We start from the raw sequence: 18,662 nt of genomic DNA, 5'->3' as shown, positions 1-18,662 counted from the left end.
GCTATAAATACCCTTACAGCTGCTGTGGGGCGGCAGGGAAGCTCAGGACTCCCCCACCCCCCCAGCATGGCGACTCCAGAGGGAGGGGTCAGGCCAGGCCCAGGGTGTCTGGTGTTTTCCTGCTTTGAAGCTTTGGAAACTCCCGTGACTAGGTTGCTGGTCAGAACACGCCGTCCCCTAGGCCTCTCCAAAGCCTCCCACCCCCATCCTTCAGCTCGACCTCTGGATGACGTAGGTGCTCCCTGGGGCCAGTCACAGCTGGGCCTGCAGAGTGGGCTGTCCCTTGGGAGACTGTCAGCTGCTTAGGGTGGAAAAGGTCTGGAAACTAAGCGGGGGTTGGGGAGGCTGGCCCAGGGTCAAGAACAGTTGAGGGTGGGTGAGGAAGCACACAGCTGTGACCCAGGCAAGCTTCCAGGAATGGGGAAGGCTCCCAGCAGGGGCCCAGCCAGGGGAGAGGCACCTTTCCAGTCTTGGCTTCTGTACCCAGGACGCTGAACTGCCTTGGCATGGCTGTGCCTGTGGGGAGGGCACTGCTGGCTTCAGGGGCTCATACTGTACCAGCATGCAACTCAGGGCATGTCCCCATCCCCTGCATAGGGGTGGTCTAGGGAAGGGAGGCAGAAATCCTAGACCTGCCTCATACTGGCTGTGTGACTTCAAGCAAGTGACTCAGTCTCTCTAAAAATGGAGGACAGCAATGCCTGTCTCTCAAGAGGGGTGTAAGGACTTGGTATACAGTGAAGCCCAGGATCCAGTTTGCTGGGGCCTGCAGGAGTTGAAGAGTGGGCCCTCTGAGACTAGAGTCAACTGCAGCAGCTACAAACAGTGGCCCCTACTTCCAGGCCAACCCTGATCCCACAGATATTGAGGGGTTGAAGGACCCCCTGAACTACATCACCAGAAGAAGAAAGGCACAAAGAAGTCATTTTATTAATGGGGAGAGGCTCAGAGGGGCAAGTAGTTGACCAGCCCCCTCCCCCACACACACACACTGGGCAGGACAAGAACTCAGTACTGCCCCTAGGGAGGCTGGGAAGCCCAGGGGGCTTCTCATAAGCAGCCTCAGACTGCAAAGTCCCCTTTCCAGGAGGATGAAGGGAACTACTCACCAACAACCACTGGTGCTTGGCAGACTGTCCTCACAACAAGCCTGTGAGGTAGGTGTTACATTCTTGGTCTCCAGACAAGAGGCATTGAGAGGCCCACTGGCCAAGGTCACCTGCTCATGGTGGCAGTGGTAGACATTAGGCCCTGAGGTTCCCTAGTGTGTTGACTCTGTGGGACTGGGGACAGGTCTCCCCTCTTATATCTTGTAAACATACCCAGCCCCTAAGTTAGAACTGTTCATGCACAAGCCCCAGGAAGCCAGGGCCCTGGACTGCATAGGCAGGCCACAGAAAAGGCTCAATCATGAGTTCGGGCTTGGCAGTCCTTGCACAGCCTGCATATCAGGGCAAGAGAAGTGGCCCTGGTGCTGTGTGGGCCTGCCCCCACCTGAGGCAAGGCTTCCTGTGTTGGCACAGCTTCCTGGGTTAGGAAATAAGGAAAGACAAAACCCATCAGGTTCTTACCTAGTAAGAAGTCTCCCCCTCCAGGAAGGGAAGCACTGGCCCACAGTACATGTGACTAAGGCCCAGACAGGCCTCAGATGGCCCCTGGCTTCCCATCTCAGGGAACTCTCACAACTCCCCCATCCCCTGGCCTTAAACCGTTTTGTCATGGCGATGGCGGAGGTAGAGGTTCTGTTCCGCGGCTTCTTATAGGTTCATAGGCAAAGGCCAATCATGCAGGTGGGAGATGCAGGTCAGTGAGGACACCTTGAGGCCAGTCTCCCCTTTGCTGTTCCAGGCTGTACCTCAATGCCTCCCCACTATGGGTGTCAGCTCTGAAGAACACAGCCCTCCGGAGCTAACCCTGGGGATCCGGAGCCTGGTTAAACTGGCTTTACATCTGCTGAGTCCCCACCCAGGTGCTGGCTGTTGTAAACAGGGGAGGCCAGGAAGAGGCCCACCGCTGCGGTAGGCAGGGCTCCATGCTGAACCCGGAGCAGAAAGAGGCATTATAAACCTGGTTCCTAACACAGTGGGTAGGCAGAGTCCTGGTGGAGGCTGTGGGACATTCGGTCCAGCCACCTGCAAGTCCTGGCCACACTTCAGCTGGTGCCTGGCTAGGCAGTCAATCCGAGGGGCCTTGGCACGCCTGACAGTCCTTCATGTCCTCAGAGTAGTCCTCGATCTGAATGGTCATGGTGTGGAAGTTGAATTTCCCCTGGAGACAGGTGCTGGCTGCCTTCAGAACCGCCTGGGCGTCTGCGTTCTGAGCTGGAGGAAGAGACGACCGAGGGAGACCTGTTTACTCAGTGCTTGGCCTTGCAGGATCAGGAGCCCCGTGTCATGCTAACCCCAGCAGAACAGGACAGGCTGATCATGAACATGAGAGAGACCAAGTCTGAAAGCAGGGGCCAGGGCGAGGAGGACTTGACCCCCAGCCTCAGTTTTTTTTTTTTTCCCAAGGATAAATGAGATCATGATGACCAAATGACTAATGTGCATCAAGTACTCCCTGCCCCTGGCTGCCTCCCCTCGCCCAGCATTGGGTCCCCACCACTCACCAATGGCAATGTGAACAGACAGCACGGGCTGGGTCACGGTCAGTGCCCAGATATGCAGGCTGTGCAGGGCTTCTACCCCCTCCACCGATAGCAGCAGGTCACGTACAGCCGTGAAGTCCACACCCTTGGGAGTCCCTGAGGACCGCAGGGACAGAGGCTCAAGGAAATTGCCCTCCTACCCTGCTCTTCAAGTGCCCTCTCCTCAGAGGGGGTCTCCTTGGCCAGCAGGCCTGGTGCTGCCACCCCCTCCCCAAACTGTCATGCCGCCTTCCTGCTCCCACATCATCTGAAATAATCTTGTTAATTCATTTCCTCCTCTAGAACAGAGGCTCCATGCGAGTAGAACCATCCTTTTTGTTCACCACCAGAACAGTGCCTGGGGCATAGTAGGTGCTCAATCAGTGTTTTATTTTGGTACTGGGGATTGAGCCACATTCTCAGCCCTTTTTATTTTTATTTATTTATTTATTTTGGAGACAGGGTCTCACTAAGTTGTGAAAGACTTGCTAAGTTGTTGAGGCTGGCTTTGAACTTGAGACCCTCCTGCCTCAGCCTCCCAGGTCACTGGGATTACAGAAGTGCACCACTCTGCCTGACTAACAAGTGCTTATTTTTTAATGGGGGAAAAAGTTCTGACCTGAAGTCACATTCTCCTGCTGACCCCAGGCCAGCACCCATTAAAGTCCAAACCTGTGACCTTGGCCTAGGACCCAAAGCCCTAAAGCACAAGAAAGCCAAGGTGAATAAGATGGTAATTCAGGGCAGCACCGCTCCGGGACAGGGGCATGGTTTGGGCCCTGTGATGCTGCAGGAAGGGCCCGCAACAGGGTGTGCTCAGTAATTGTCCCGGGTTAACCGTCCCCTTCTGAGCTTCAGTCTGTCCCCTGTGCCATGGGAGCACAATCTGACCCCACTTCCCGTGGGAGGGTAACTAGAGATCGAGGGCCTGCCTAGGGTCTGTGGGAACTCCAGGTGCTACCAGACACCACCCAGAAGCCACCTGGGTAGGCAGGGGACATGCCCAGCAGGGAAGGAGGCACACTTGGGCTGGGGACAGTTCCAGGAACTGGCACACCTTAGGGCTCAGCTGAGGCCAAGATCAACCTGGGGCCCCAGGAGGTTTTCCAGCAAATGCAGATCCGAGCTCCCTGCTGGTGTGCAGAAGCCCCGCCCACACCCTGTGTAGACGGACAGAGCTTGAGAGCCACAGGCCAAAAGAAAGTCCAGAGACCATGTCACCTTCCATCAGCACCAGGATCACATCTCTCAGGATGGTCAAGGTCGTTCCCAGGACCAGGAGGGAGAAGAGGAAGGTACAGATGGGGTCCACATACTTGTATTCTGGCTACAGGAGAAGCAGAAGGCAGACTCGGGGTTCAGTCACTAGCTCAGCTTCCCTTCCCCCCACCCAGCATGTCAGGGAGAGGGATTCCCTCTGTAGGATGGAGGTGAGCCTCTCCCTGGCCCTGCCTCCCAGTTTCTCCTTTTTATTCCAGAACAGGCAGGAGAGATCACAGCACAGGGTGAGGCCCAAGTCCTTCCTTGAGGGGCTGAGACATAGGCAAAGGTACCAAAAAAAAAAAAAAAAAAAAAAAANGTTTAACCAGGCTCCGGATCCCCAGGGTTAGCTCCGGAGGGCTGTGTTCTTCAGAGCTGACACCCATAGTGGGGAGGCATTGAGGTACAGCCTGGAACAGCAAAGGGGAGACTGGCCTCAAGGTGTCCTCACTGACCTGCATCTCCCACCTGCATTTTACAGATGGGGAAATTGAGACTCAGGGAGAGCAAGCAACTCACTCGGCATAACACGGTTCAAATCAAATGCCTGGCCTTTCCATAGCACCTCACTCCCTCTGTGATGGGTAATGCACAGGCAACACAGTCCCAAGTCGGAACATGGGTCCACAACTAACCAACTGTGTGACACTGTGCAAGTCACCAAACCTTTCTGAGCTGCATAAAACACTACCACCCACCCTCAGGGTTGTGTGAAGACCAGAGGTGATGATTCTTGGTAGATGTTGGATAACCATTCCTTCCCTCTCCCCAGCCTTTTGCCCCAAGCTAGGAAGATGTTAGAATCTGGAAAGCGCAGGTGCAGAGAGAAGCTCCTGGTGATCTACACTCCCTGGCCCTAGCCCCACCCTCCTTCCTGTCCCCATCTCTGACCTTGAAATATAGAATAAAAGCTGCAACCAGGACGCCCAAGCTCTGCAAAAAGTCCCCAATCACATGGATGAAGGCAGCTCGGACACTGGGGTTCTCTTGCTGCTGGCTGGTGTCTTCATGGCTGTGTCCATGGCTGTGACTGTGCCCATGGCCAGACTGGTGAAGGGTCAACCCCATTCTACAAAAGTGGAGACAAAGCCCAGGGATCACTAAGGTAGCAATAGGCGCTTCAAATCACCCAAATCTGTGGGGCAAAAATGTCAAGCCCCCACACTCTGGCCAAGTGAGAGCCCGGCCCGTGTGGTCTTGGTTCTGAGCCACATGAGAAAAGGGCTCAGCTCCAATGCCAGGCGATGCCCGCTGACAGAGCTCAGAGCAGGAGGGCATGCACAAGTCATCCAGTTCACCTATGTCACAAATGGAGAAACCGAGGCCACTGCACAAAGGAGGGAGCCCAAATGACACTCCTTTGCTCTACACAATACTGCTCCCACCGAGACCAGTTCAGCCACATCCGCTTGAAAAAAGACCCAGATTATGTCTGTAGGGACATCTGCGGCAACCAGACTTATCCCTTCCCAGTGCAGGTCAATTGTGACATGGCCTCCTTCTTCCAAGAACAAAGGTACAGTGTGAGAAGGGGCCACCCATGGGGAATCGGGGCCACACTCACATGATGTTCACAGCCACAGCACAGCCCGACGTGATCAGCATGGTCCCCCCTTCGATCTCGTAGTTCCCAGAGATGAGTCGCTCCACAGCCAGGTACACCAGCACCCCAGTCACGACCCAGATGGACAGCACAGAGACCAGGGCTCCCAGGATTTCTGGAGAAGAACCCAGACCCCAAAGCCACCTAAGCACACAGCCCTATAGCTGAGGGGGGCTCCCCCACCTCCATGCTCTCCCCTTCCCTCCCCTCCCCTCCCTCTGCCTGGATCGGCCTGGGCTTCTCAGAAGGGGTGGCTGGTACCTTTCCCAACCACTCACATATCTGAGAATACCAGAGCCATTTGTGGTACTGGGGGGTGAAACTCAGAGCCTCACACATGCTAGACTGACACTTCCACTGAGCTACACCCTCAGCACCTTTACAACTTTATTTTGAGACAGGGTCTTGCTAAATTGCCCAGTTGGCCTCAGACTTGTGATCCCTCTGCCCAATCTCCCAAGTAACTAGGTCGAGACAGAACATGCACCATCATCCCTGACTATAACATGAGAGTCAGAAGGAGATTAAGAATTCATCGGGGCCAGCAAGGTGGAGCAGGCTTGTAATCCCAGCGGCTGGGGAGGCTGAGACAGGAGGATTGCGAGTTCAAAGCCAGACTCAGCAACAGTGAGGGTACTGAGCAACTCAGAGAGACCTTGTCTCAAATACAAAATAGGGCTGGGAATGTGGCTCAGTGGTTTAGTTCCCTTGAGTTCAATCCACAGTACCAAAAAAAAAAAAAATTGAATTCATCTGGAAGCTTAGCAGGGTGGCTCACATTCGCAATACCAGTGACTCGGGAGGCTGAGACAAGAGGGTCTCAAGTTTGAGGCCAGCCTTAGCAATTTAAGGAGGCCCTAAGTAATTTAATGAGACCCCGGCTCCCAATAAAAAATAAAAAGGGCTGGGGATGTGGCTCAGTGGTTGAGTGCCCCTGGGTTCAATCCCCAGTACTAGAGGGTGGTAGGGGCTTCCGAGAGGAGAGGCTGGGCCATCCCCCATGAGGAGAAAAATGACAAGGCTAGTGGGAAGTGAAGGGAGAGTTTAAAGCCTGTCTCCCAGCAGGCTTTGCTAACCTACCCTCCCCCGAGAGTTGATCCATGGAGTTATGTGCAGTGTTAATGCCATTGTCATTTGTTCCTGGGGTTCCTGAGCCACTGCTTCCTTCAGAAGGTGAACTTTGCTTCCCTGAAGACTAGGAGTTCCTGGATGACTGGAACCGGGGCTACCCCATCAGACTAGGAGTTCTCAGAGGACAGAGGCCACCTAAGGTTGACAGCTTCTTTGCCTACCCAAGTCACCCTCCTGACCTTACTCAGGGATCCAATCCACCCTAAGAACCCCTGTTCTGACCCACCCTCCCTCAACCCCATCTCCAGCCCAACAGGGGTCCTCACCAGCTCGCTGCCAGCCGAAGTTCATGGTCTTGGTGGCTGGTCGGGAGGACATCCATAGAGAAAAGAGGCTGATGAGCATGCTGGCAAAGTCAGTGAGCAGGTGAGCTGCATCTGTCATGATGGCCAGGCTATGCGCCAGGTATCCCCCTGCAAGGGCAAGGTCAGGAGGTCCTTATCAGTTCACCAAAGAGCCAACTCCCTAGACTGTGTGCAGCAGGGGAGACCCACAGGTTCTGGAAGAAGACACTGAGTTCAATGGCCTCTCCACCCATTAGCTGTACAACCAAGAGCAAGAGATTTACACTCTGAGCCTGGACTTCCACTGTCTGTGAAAAGGGTTAACAACATGTACTTGAAGGGTCAAGGTGAAAATCAAGTTTAGATAGGACCTGGAAAGCATAATAGGTAATCAGTACATGCTCTTTCCTTCTAGGAATTCAGGCCTTCCCTATCTACTAGATGTGGGTGACCTTTGAAAGATTACTTAACCTTAACATGCCTCAGTTTCATCACCTGTAAAATAAGGAGAATAACAACAAGCACTGTAGGTCTAGGTTGCCCTAGGGGTTGCCCTAGGGGCACATGAGATGACGTGCATATAGAGGACTTAGCTCATCAGTACACAGCACCTGGGGCTATTGTAATACAGGGAACATCCAGGCGGCCCCCTCGCCTGCTTCATTTATCAAACCCAAAAGTCCTTACCAATGACTTCTCCAATCATGAACACCAAGCAGATGGCAGAGGCCACGTAGAGCTGGCACCGGGCCTTCTCCTTCTTGGGGTCACAGTGACTGTCAGGACCCTTCTGAGCATGGCAGTAATGGTTGCTCCCAGCGACGAGGTCAACAGTCTGAAAGTTCAGGCCAGGCTCTGGGAGAGAGATCCATCCACTCCCCTCCCGCCACAGAGATCCTATGTATGACCTGGCCAGGGAGGAAGGGAGAGAAATCACTCAGCAGGGAGATGATAGGAGCAAGGATGGCTGACTCCAGTCCCATCTCTCTGTGAGCCCTTGGTGTTCCCATGTGTCCAAGGGAAGACCAGCTAGGACACTCCCAAGTTCAGCAGTCCCTGGCCAAAAGGTAGGAAGGCCGTGTTCAGAAGAAGATGCTAAGGGAATGGGAGTCTAGGGGCCCTGGGGGTGGTGGGGTGAATGGGCGTGTTCCCTCCCCCACCCTTTCCAAAGCGTGTTGGAGTGACTTTGGGAACTAGCCAAGGGGCAGACTGTCCAGTCAATCGACGAGAGAACGGAGCTAGGTCTCAGAGAGAGGAGCAGAGCCTCCCCCTCCCTGACCTACTGGGGAACGCAGGGCGGGCTCACAGCGGGTCTGCCCTGGGGCAAAGTGCTGGACTGGAGGTGGAGCCCCAGGCATCCCGCTACCTTCCCCCACCCGGAGAGGCAAAGTCCGGGTAGTACAGAACTCCCCCAGGAGAAGCGAACCCTGGGGTCACAGGGTCACGGTCTTTTCCCCGGGCCTCACTCCACCCTCCCGCGTGGTCCCGGTTCAGGACTCCGACGAAACCAACCACAGCCGGGATGGCCAAGGAGGAGGCGCGTCTGACGCCGCCCGAATTCCCTTTCTCCCCCGGTTCCCGCCTTACTGGATTCCGCGCCTGCACTCCAACAGGTGCTGCTTCTCCACGGTGTCCATGGGGACCTGCGCGCCCCGAAGCGGGTCCTTGAGCCGTGCGCCCTAGAGTTTGCACGCGGAGTTCTTGGCCGCACCGCACACTCCCACCTGTCACGAGGTCCCTGCCGCCGCTGTGCCGACTGCTCCCTGCAGCTGCCGCTCTTGCTCGGTGCGCCCAGCACTCTAGGTCTCTGGGCCAGTCGCTGAGCCCCGCGCCGGCCCGCCGGCTTTATCCCCGGCCCTTGCCAACCCGTGTGAAGCAGCCCTCCGCGCGTCGTGTGCAAAACCGACGGGGAGGGGGAGGGGCCGGCTGCAAAGGCTTCGCGGCGCTGCCTGGAGCAAGGGCCCCCTGCGCCCGTGGGCCCCCAGGAGCCGCCTTGACTGCTACCAAAGAGCCTAGAGGCTAATCGCCACGCGGCTGCTTGGTGTTGCTAAGTTAAGACTAGGTGACCGCTGCGCGCACTCTTCCGCCCTTCGGGAAAGTTATGGGGGTCCTTGTTTCTAGAAAACCACTCGGGTTGCTCAGAGAGCAGGAATGGTCCCGAGGCTCAGGTCGTGTCTCCCCGGGATTGATCATTTTTTCCCCTCGAGGGAGGGTGTTCCCCTGAAGTCGTGTGTGTGTGTGTGTGTGTGTGTGTGTGTGTTTTCCCTCCCACTCGGGCGGGGGCTAATCCTGAGGGCGGAGTATGCTGCCAAACTGGAGAGGCTGCCTTTGAACCTGCATCCTCCCGCCTCAGGCACCGCCCCGCCCGGCTCAGTTCAGCCACTCTTAACGCGCACTGATTAGAATCCGAAGTGAACGGCTTTCCCTCCAACCCTACCAAGAGTATTTGCTTGGGCGATCACAAATGTGAGTCAGGTTCCTTAACAAGGGCCACTTGGGCAGAACTGACACCACAAACACCAGCCACTCATGAGGCCCCCAGAAAGACGGACAAACTCCTGGACGATGCTGGCAGAAGGGGCCAAGCATGGTGATACCGTCTGCCTGTGCCTGGTCGACCGTTGGGTGTCCTACCCGCTTACGGACACTTAAGGCAGTGCCCTACTACAGTCAATCCTCGGCCCCCATGCTGGCCTCCGGGGGCTCTCTATGTAGAAAGGATTTCTTGCTGGTTACTTCCCTGCCAATCAGGTCGCCAACAAGCTCTTCCTACATAGAGAGCCCCCTTCCGAGGCCATGGGAATTGGTTTCTGCATAGTAAAATTTGAGGACCCCCTATACAAAGTCTTGCAGGTCATCTCAGACAGGTAATCACCTGTCTCCCTGTTTCACTTGATGCCTTGTCGCTTTGAAACTTACATGTTTTTTTTCCTTTTTCCCAATTCCCTAAATTTCTCCTTAATCTTTTCTCCCTAACCTTCTCCTTCCTGATCTCCCCTCCCCAATCTCATCTCCTCTGAATCACCTCTACAAAAGCCCCCTGTTCCTGTGGATAGGCAGAATCGCTAGCCAAGAAATAAAACCTTTTCCTTTTTTCTCAAGACCTTGTCTTCTTTACTGGATTGGCATCCAGGACAAGGACCAAGCTTTTGGTTACATCCTCACTAGATTATAAACTCTTTGAGAACAGAAATGAATTTAGTACTTGTTACATTTTAGCTCAGCTCTATATCAAAACCATCAATTAAAAATGTTCACCTACAGCCCTACTGCCAGGGATTTACATTAAAGACATAATTAAAGACTCTTAAAAAGTTAGGGAATGTCAATCATCTGGGCTTGGTGGAACACCCCTGTAATCTCAGGTCCTCTAGAGGCTGGAAATTTTTTTTGCCTTATTCTGTTCTGAGGCTGGCTGCTGAGACAGGAGGATCTCAAGTTCAAGGCCACTCTCAGCAATTTAGTGAGATTCTGTCTCAAAATGAAATTTTAAAAAACAGCTAGGATGCTGGCCAGGATGGTAGAGCATGCCTGTAATCCCAGAAACTGGGGAAGTCCAATGGAAGGATCACAAGTTCAAAGCCAGCCTCTTAGCAAGGCCCTAAGTGACTTAATGAGATCCTGTCTCAAAATAAAAAGGGCTAGAGCTGGGGATATACCTCAGTTGGTAGAGTGCTTGGCTTACATGCACAAGGCCCTGGGTGCAATCCCCAGCACCATAAAAAAAATAAATAAATAAAATAAAAAGGGCTCAGAGGGGCACAAGCCTGTAATCCCAGCCGCTTGGGAAGCTGAGGCAGGAGGATCGATCCCCAATTCAAAGCCAGCCTCAGCAATTTAGCAAGACCCTAATCAACTCAGCAAGACCCTGTCTGTAAATAAAATATTAAAAAAAGGACTGAGGGGCTGGGGATGTGGCTCAAGCGGTAGCACGCTCGCCTGGCATGCGTGCGGCCCGGGTTCGATCCTCAGCACCACATACAAACAATATAAAAAAAAAAAAATACTAAAATTCTCTCTCTCTCTCCCTCTCTCTTTAAAAAAAAAAAAAGGACCGAGGATGTGTTAGGTTTGATCCTCAGCACCACATACAAAGATGTTGTGTCCGCCAAATATTAAAAAAAAAATACTAAAATTCTCTCTCTCTCTTTAAAGAAAAAAAAAAAAAAGGACTGAGGATGTGTCAGTGGTTAAACACCCAGAAAAACAACAACAATTAAAAAACACCTGGAATAATTTTTAAAGGGGTGGGGGCTGGAATGGATGTCAGTTATAAAGGGCCCTGGATTCAATCCCCAATACTAGAATAAAATAAATTTTTTGTCTTATTCGAATTCTATACACACACACACACACTTTCTGATACTGGGGATTGAACTCAGTGGTGCTTCACTGTTACCCAAAACTCAGTTCTTGTTCCCATGCCAGTCCAATACCCAGGGCATGGTTTTAAGGAAAAGGAAAGAGAAGTCCCAGAGACTGTCATTCTGCCCATCAGCAGGAACAGGGGGCTTTTAAAGAGGTGACTCAAAGGCTACCTTCCAGGTGTTCTCTGCTGGAGTTGTCATTCCATTGTTAATTTGGGAGACAGTCATTTCTGAGATCTTTTGTTGCCATCCCCAAAATCTGGATCACTTTGTTCCTGTGTCGGTGCGTACTCAAGGACACATGTCTAAAATGGGGAAGAAAGGTAATCCTGTTTTCCCTGAGATTAGAGAGGAAGAGAAAGAATCATGTCCATTTAAAAAATAAGCTGCAGTGGCAGAGCAGCAAGGGCTATATTCAAAACATTAGGAGCACTGCTGTCACATTTCCACTGAGCTAAGTACCCAGTCCTTTTGACTTTTTTTTTGTTTGTTTGTTTTGAAAAATTACTGAGGGTCTCACTAAATTGCTGAGACTGGCCTCCAATTGACCTCTGGCTTCAGCCTCCTGGGTTCCTGGGTCTACAGGCATGCTCACATTTTTTTTTCTTTTTTTTTTTTTTTTTTAGAGAGAGTGATAGAGAGAGAGAGAGAGAGAGAGAGAGATAATTTTAATATTTATTTTTTAGTTCTCGGCGGACACAACATCTCTGTTTGTATGTGGTGCTGAGGATCGAACCCGGGCCGCACGCATGCCAGGCGAGCGCGCTACCGCTTGAGCCACATCCTCAGCCCATCACATATTTATTTCATTAAAAAAATTTACAGTAGATTTAAGTCACTACTCTTCCATGGTGCACGCGGTATTATGATATACATATATTCTGGGTTTTGTCCACTGTTCCTAGCTCACATCTCTCTTGTCAAGACAGACCATGGAAACTAGGACTTTCCTTCCATCAGGCACATACCAGAAACTCTAATCTCACCTTTCTGTCCAAAAGCTGGCAATAAAAACATTCTCTGACCCACCCTTGTCTGATAGTAGGTCGTAAGACCCACTTTATTTCAGAAGGTCCAGCCCCATGCCCTAGAGGAAGGAATGATAAATGAGAAGCTAACAAGAATCTAAACCGACAGGCCTAGTAGGGTTTTCTCCAAGCAGTCTGTGGGCATCAGGTCACACTGAATAAGAATATCAATGGCCAAGGCCCTCAGGAGATCCGGTCTCTAAACAAAATACAAAAATTTAAAAAAGGGGCTTGAGTTGTCACTCAGGGGTTAAGTGCCTCAGAGTTCAATCCCCAGTATTAAAAAAAAAAAAAAAGGATATCAATGGTCAGTCTTATTCAAACACAGGAACCACACCTGGAAGCCAACTGGAAAGACCTATTTCTAATGTAAAATACCTTGAGGCTCCCTTGTGGGAACACCTCCAGCCTACTCCTAGGCCTCCCAGATGGAAAACGGAAGGTGGGGGTGAACCTGGATGGAAATTATAGGGAGGCCACAGCCTAGATACCTTTTCAGTGCTTATTTTACACAGATTTTGCTCCAAGCTCTACAATATATCACCTCCTAAATATATATATATAAAAACTCCTAATCCAGCACATCAAAATGGGTCTTTCTGCTATATGACCCCTCCCTCCCACCTGAGGGGAGTTCTGTCTCTGCTCACTTAAATGAATCCTGCTCCTTTTACTCTTCCCTTCCATGATTGTCCATGGATTGTAATCTTCAAAATTTCCGAGACAAGAACCCAGAAGGAAATTGGTGAAGTGGGGAATCAAGTCACGCCTCAAAACTCCGGTTTCAACACTGTTTTGTTCAACCACATTTCTACGTGGTTGTCCAGGCTTTAATCATGCTTATAACACAGAGTCTCCATAAAACCCCAAAAGAAGCCGGGTGCAGTGGCGCAGGCCTGTAATCCCAGCGGCTCAGGAGGCTGAGATGGGAGGATCACGAATTCAAAGCCAGTGTCAGCAAAAAGCGAGGCACTAAGCAACTCAGTGAGACCCTGTGTCTAAATAAAACACAAAATAGAGCTGGGGATGTGGCTCAGTGGCTGAGTTCCCCTGAGTTCAATTCCCGGTACCAAAAAAAAAAAAACCAAATGACAGGGTTCAGGAAGTTTCCAGATAAACACATGGAGACTCCTGGAGGGTAGTGTGCCTGGAGAGGGCATGGAAACTCGGAACCCCTTCCCACACACCTTGCCTTATGAGTCTCTTTGTTACCAAAAGCTTAGTCCTTGTCTCTGATGCCAACCCAATAACAAGAACATGGTTTTAAGAAAAAGGAAAAGAAGGTTTATTGCTTCGTTAGTAATAGGGAAGCACAGGGGACTCCCGTCCCAGAGGCGTGAATTTTTGGGATTCAAAGCCTACATTCCACGTGTTCTCTGTTGGGAGTTATAATTCCATTGTTAATTGGGGAGGTAGTCATTTCTGCGATCTTCTGGTGCCATCCCCAAAGTCTGTGTTGCTTCGTTCCTGTGGGGGGTATGGGCTCAAGGACAGATAACTGCCCTGATCTTCTCCTCCCTAATCTCTCCTCCCCAATCTCACTTTCTCTGAATCACTTCTATAAAAGCCTGTAGATAGGCAGAATCACAGCCTTTGGGACTGGAGTCCCCAGTGTTTCTCCTTTGCCAGCAATATAATAAACCTTTCTTTTTTTCCCAAGACCTTGTCTTCGTGATTGTATTGTCATCGAGCTTTAAGTAACATCGTGATCAAACTCAAGGAGTGGGTTTGGGAACCCCGATTTAGTAGGTCAGAATCACAAGTAAAACAACCTGGGGCTTATGACTGACACCTAAAGTGGGGGGAGACCAAGTCCTCCAGTTAGATAGTATTAGAGTTGAATTATGTGGACACCCAGCTGGTGTCCCCTGCAGAATCAACTGCTTGCTGGGTTTGCGCACATGGTGTCAGAACCCTGTGGTGAGAGTTTAACAGGAGAAATGGAGTTCGAGGTTGTCCCTCAAAGGCAAGTGACTCACCTGAGACGGGAGAGTCAACCAAGAGATTTTATTGGGGGGCTGCCCAAAGGAGAGGTAGAGGGGGGCGCAGAAAGATAAAGAAAGGGTAGAGAGAGGAAAGAAAGAAGAGGGAGAGAGCAGAGGACACGGAAGAGAGAGTGTGCTTACAAGCTTTGGCTTAAGAAGAGTTGCTTACAGCACGTGGCAGGTGCTGATTGGCAGGGTGACTCGGGATCACTGAGCGGACACACTGTCCTATGCCGATTGGTCGAGGAAACCTTTGAATTTGGCGCTCTTGGCTTGGCGCCCTTTGGAGGGGAGGGGGAGGGTAAGGGATTCCATGATGTTCTCCAAGAAGGAGGAGTCTCCCACACACCCAACAGACCCACCACCCACGTATCCTCAGACTGCATTTTAATCAATTTGCAAGAGTTCAACTAACCAAAAAGTTCATTAATAAAAACTTCAGACCGGTACAGTGGTGCATGCCTGTAATTCAGCGATTAGGAATGTTAAGAATCGCAAGTTTGAGACCAGCCTCAGCCACTTAGCGAACCCTGTCTGAAAATTTTAAAAAGGGCTGGGGAATGTAGCTCAGTGGTAAAGCATCCCTGGATTCAGTCCCCAGTACCAAAAAAGAAAAGAAAAAAAAAATTGAAAAGAAAATGGTGGGTCCATTTTCTACTTTTCAGTATTTAAAAAATTTCCCATAATGAAAGGTTTAGGGAGGGGGAAACCTTTCCTGATGATTCTGATGCAGCAGCCTATGGAACTATATTTGAGATTCATTGGATAAAACCCCTCAAGCCAGCTTTCCTGTCTTGCAAGGTGATCTTAAAGGAAGTTTGTAGATCAAGAACTCTTCTTTAGGGGGCTGGGATTGTGGCTCAGGGGTAGAGCGCTCACCTAGCACGTGCGAGGCCTTGGGTTTGATCCTCAGCACCACATAAAAATAAATAAATAAAATAGATTGTGTTTGACTTCAACTAAAAAAAAAAAGAAATAATAATAATAATAATAATAATAATAATAATAATAATAAAGAACCCTTCTTTAGGAGCTAGGATGAAGCTCAGGTGGAGGGCTTGCAGAACATGTGGAGAGGTCCTGGATTCAATCCCAAACACCAGAACAGCAACAAAGAAAGAAATCACCAGCTTTAAGTATTCAAATTTGCCAGGACAGAAAGAGCCTTAGTGTGTCTGGTTTTGTTTCCTACTAGGGATTTAACCTAGGGGCGCTTTATCACAGAGCCACATCCCCAACCCTTTTTATTTTTTATTTTGAAACAGGGCCTCACTGAATTGCTGAGGCTGACTTGGATTTTCCATCCTCCTGCCTCAGCCTCCCTCATCGCTAGGATTACAGGTGTGAGCCACCGCGCCCAGCTTTTTTTTTTTTTAGTTCTTTTAGGTGGACACAATATCTTTATTTTATTTTTATGTGGTGCTGAGAATTGAACCCAGTGCCTCACGCTTGCTAGGCAAGTGCGCCAACACTTGAGCCACATCGCCAGCCCCGCGCACTCAGCTTTTCCTGGAATTTAAAGGAACTGACTTCAGAGCTTAGCCTGACCTCTACCCGCCCCAATAAGTGACAAGATATGAGACTGAAGTGCCTGCTTCCCATGTAATCAGTAACCTGGAGTGGCCATCTGGAGACGGAATGTACCCAGGTTATGATACTGATTCTTGTGATTTCATGGTACAGAAGGCTTCGTCTTTCTGGTTTCAAATTCTTTTGGTCTTCTGTGGGAAGATACTTTGTGAGATAAAACCATCAAGAAAAGCAAGTGAGTGATTACCTGAAAAAAGACACTGGCTAACCTCAGGCAGAAGGAGCAGCTACATTGGGAGGGAGACATGAGGACAGTTCTGGGGGCTGGCAGTATTCTTTGTGTTGGCCTGAGTGGTAGTAACGCAGGGCTTCATTAAACCTTATAACTACTTTTATGCACTTTTGTGTGTGCTACACATTTTTTTTTTTAATTAAAATATTGAGAGAGGTCTAGAAAAGAGACCAAAATCTGATTCCTTGGAATTCCCAGTTAGGGACCAAGTTAGCTTTAGGAAAAACTCTTGGAAGGGAAGTGGGCAGAGGTGGGAAGGGTTAGGGCTTTCCTAAAGGGAGTTCAATCATGTGCTAGTTCTGGGGGAGTCATGTGAGCCAAGAACTCCCTAGTTCTTGCTGGGCTAAATATTCCATCCACCAAAAAAATAATGAGACCAAGATCAGGCAGCACTTAAGGGTCTCAGCTTCTTTTAAGCCAGGACTGCAACCGGCCTTACCTTGCCATTGTGTTGTGCGTGTCTAAAAGGCTGGACAGATTCCGCAGGGTATATACTAGTATATACAAAGTTTGAAGTTACAGGTTCCTGGGGGGTGACAGTACAGCGCGCTCTCCACAGAGCCCTATAGTTCCAACTCAACTGGACCATGGAGGTGCCCACTAGGGGGCCACGTGATGCTACCTGGGAGTGCAGGAAGCCAACTTCAACTCAGAGAGGAAACAGGAGATGGGAAGGAGTCAGCCCACAAACCTCTCCTCCTCCCCCCCTCCTCCCTGCCCCCAGGAACTGCTGGAACTTGTTGCCTTCTGTGTGACCTGCTAGGTGCTTTCAGACAGCCACAGCAGGGCTTTGGTGAAGCTGTGGCCAGCTTGGTAATGCAGCCGGTGTGCTTCTGCCTCTCCATCTGCCTTGCTTCCATCTTCCTTTATTCTGTCTACCCTTGGACTTGACCACCAGCTAAAGCATCTAGACCTTTTTTGTGTGTGTGTGCCCAGGGAATTAACTCAGGGGCACTCCACCACTGAGCCACATTCCTAGCCCTATTTTATATTTTATTTACAGACAGGGTCACACTGAGTTGTGGAGGTCCTTGCTGAGTGGCTGAGGCTGGCTTTGAACTTGCCATCGATCCTCCTGCCTCAGCCTTCTAAGCCACTGGGATTACAGGTGTGTGCCACCGAGCCTGGCTACAACCCAGGCTTTTTCTCAGGCCTGTTTTCTGGTGAACCAGAGCAACAATACATCAAACCTCCTCTGTAAGGATCATCTCAGGGCTAGTTTTCCATGGTTTCGCATTGGGAAATGCTGGTTTAAAGATGCTTCTTAAACTAGGAGTGGTAGTGTAACAGGGGTTCACTTGATGCTTTGACTATAACCCTCATTGCTTGGAAACTCACTTGACTTTTTCTTTTTCCCAAACTTCTCTTCCCTTCTTTCCCTGATCTCCTTCCTGATCTCCCCTCTCTAATCTCATTTTCTCTGAATCACCTCTTGAAAAACCCCCTGTTCCTATACTGAAGGGCAGAATCTCAGCCATTGGGACAGGAGTCCCCTGTGTTTCTGCTTTGCTAGCAAAGAAATACATCTTCTTTTTCCTTTTTCTCAAAACTGTATCCTTGTTATTGGATTGGCATTGGGGACAAGGACTGAGCTTTCTGCAATAGTGGCACACACTTGTAATCCCAGCTACTTGGGAAGTTGAGGCAGGAGGATTGCAGGTTCAGTGTCCCTGGGTTCAATCCCCAGTGAAGGATTCGGAAATGACAGCCCCCAAAACGGTGGCCTGGGAAGAGGGAGGAATATGGCAAACATTGATAACATTGATCCTTTCTCAATATATGCTTTCCCAGTGTGAAGACAATCCCTGGGAAGGAGCCCAAACTTGATCCTTCCCCAAATAAATCCTTTCCCAGTGAAAATACAATAGGCCCTGGAGGGAAAGAGGTAGGTGCTGAACGCTGAACTCTGGACCCTCCATCCTTGCCCAGTAAAAACAAATTTCAAATCCTCACAACCAGTTTCCTGAGTGCCCAAACTGATGGACCCCCCCACCACCACCACACAAAAGACCCCCTTTTGGGGGGAAAACAGGCTGAATGAAAGAAAACTCAGATGGTTTGTAATAACAGGAAGAGAGCGTTGTGCATTTATTAAAACAACATAGGACACGAACTCAGACCCCCACCACGGCGGGGATGGGACCTGAGATACAGTACATTTCCCCTTCCTAGGCCCCTGAGTGCTGCCCTGCCCCCACCCCATGAAGGAAGGAAGGGGGTGGCTCCATCTGCCTGGCTTTCTCCCCCTCTTTCTGACAATCAAGCGTTATACAAAAGTTCCTTTACAAAAAGCACCAAATTGACATACATATACAAGTATATACAAAAAGAAAAAAAAAATCACATTTTAAAAATGTACAAAATATTTCATTTTGCACCAACGTAGAAAAGTGTCCTTTGTGATGGCTTCAAGCACGTTTCCCATTCTGGTTCAGTGGCTGCTGGACACAGTGATGGGGTCCTACTCTAGTCCCTGCTCTCTGAGCAGAGAAGACCTCCCTATTGCAGCTGGGCCCCCGACCCCCTCCCCTCCGCGCCTGCACCAGGCAGGTG

At 50.5% G+C, this 18,662-nt stretch overlaps 2 protein-coding genes across 3 annotated transcripts in view; both read right to left on the bottom strand.

Moving 5' to 3' along the window:
* Nucleotides 1-907: 907 nt before the first annotated feature.
* Slc30a2 (solute carrier family 30 member 2) lies at nt 908-9,701 on the bottom strand. Its single transcript, XM_015485476.2, has 8 exons — nt 8,495-9,701; nt 7,595-7,815; nt 6,890-7,036; nt 5,454-5,607; nt 4,781-4,958; nt 3,851-3,956; nt 2,612-2,746; nt 908-2,321 (listed from the first exon to the last, which is right to left on the bottom strand). The coding sequence occupies exons 1-8, from the start codon at nt 8,542-8,544 to the stop codon at nt 2,176-2,178; spliced, it is 1,137 nt and encodes a 378-aa protein (XP_015340962.1). The 5' UTR covers nt 8,545-9,701; the 3' UTR covers nt 908-2,175.
* An 8,465-nt stretch (nt 9,702-18,166) lies between these two features.
* The window catches only part of Trim63 (tripartite motif containing 63), an 11,630-nt gene continuing 11,134 nt past the window's right edge, over nt 18,167-18,662 (bottom strand). For both annotated transcript variants that reach the window (XM_015485467.2, XM_048816056.1), the window contains exon 9: nt 18,167-18,662. This exon is cut by the window's right edge and continues 68 nt beyond it. The gene's annotated coding sequence lies outside the window, so the exon portion shown is untranslated.

This window comes from Marmota marmota, unplaced genomic scaffold (genome assembly GCF_001458135.2).
Source record: "Marmota marmota marmota unplaced genomic scaffold, marMar, whole genome shotgun sequence".
Classification (NCBI taxonomy): Eukaryota; Metazoa; Chordata; class Mammalia; order Rodentia; family Sciuridae; genus Marmota; species Marmota marmota.
This window is presented reverse-complemented; position numbering and strand designations above follow the sequence as displayed.

Coding starts and splice junctions, on each gene's coding strand:
- Slc30a2 (XM_015485476.2), bottom strand. CDS start 8,544: ATGGACACCGTGGAGAAGCAGCACCTGTTGGAGTGCAGGCGCGGAATC. Junction 3,957..4,780: donor CTTTTATTCTATATTTCAAG/GTCAGAGATGGG, acceptor CTTCTCCTGTAG/CCAGAATACAAGTATGTGGA. Junction 2,747..3,850: donor GATCCTGGTGCTGATGGAAG/GTGACATGGTCT, acceptor TGCGGTCCTCAG/GGACTCCCAAGGGTGTGGAC.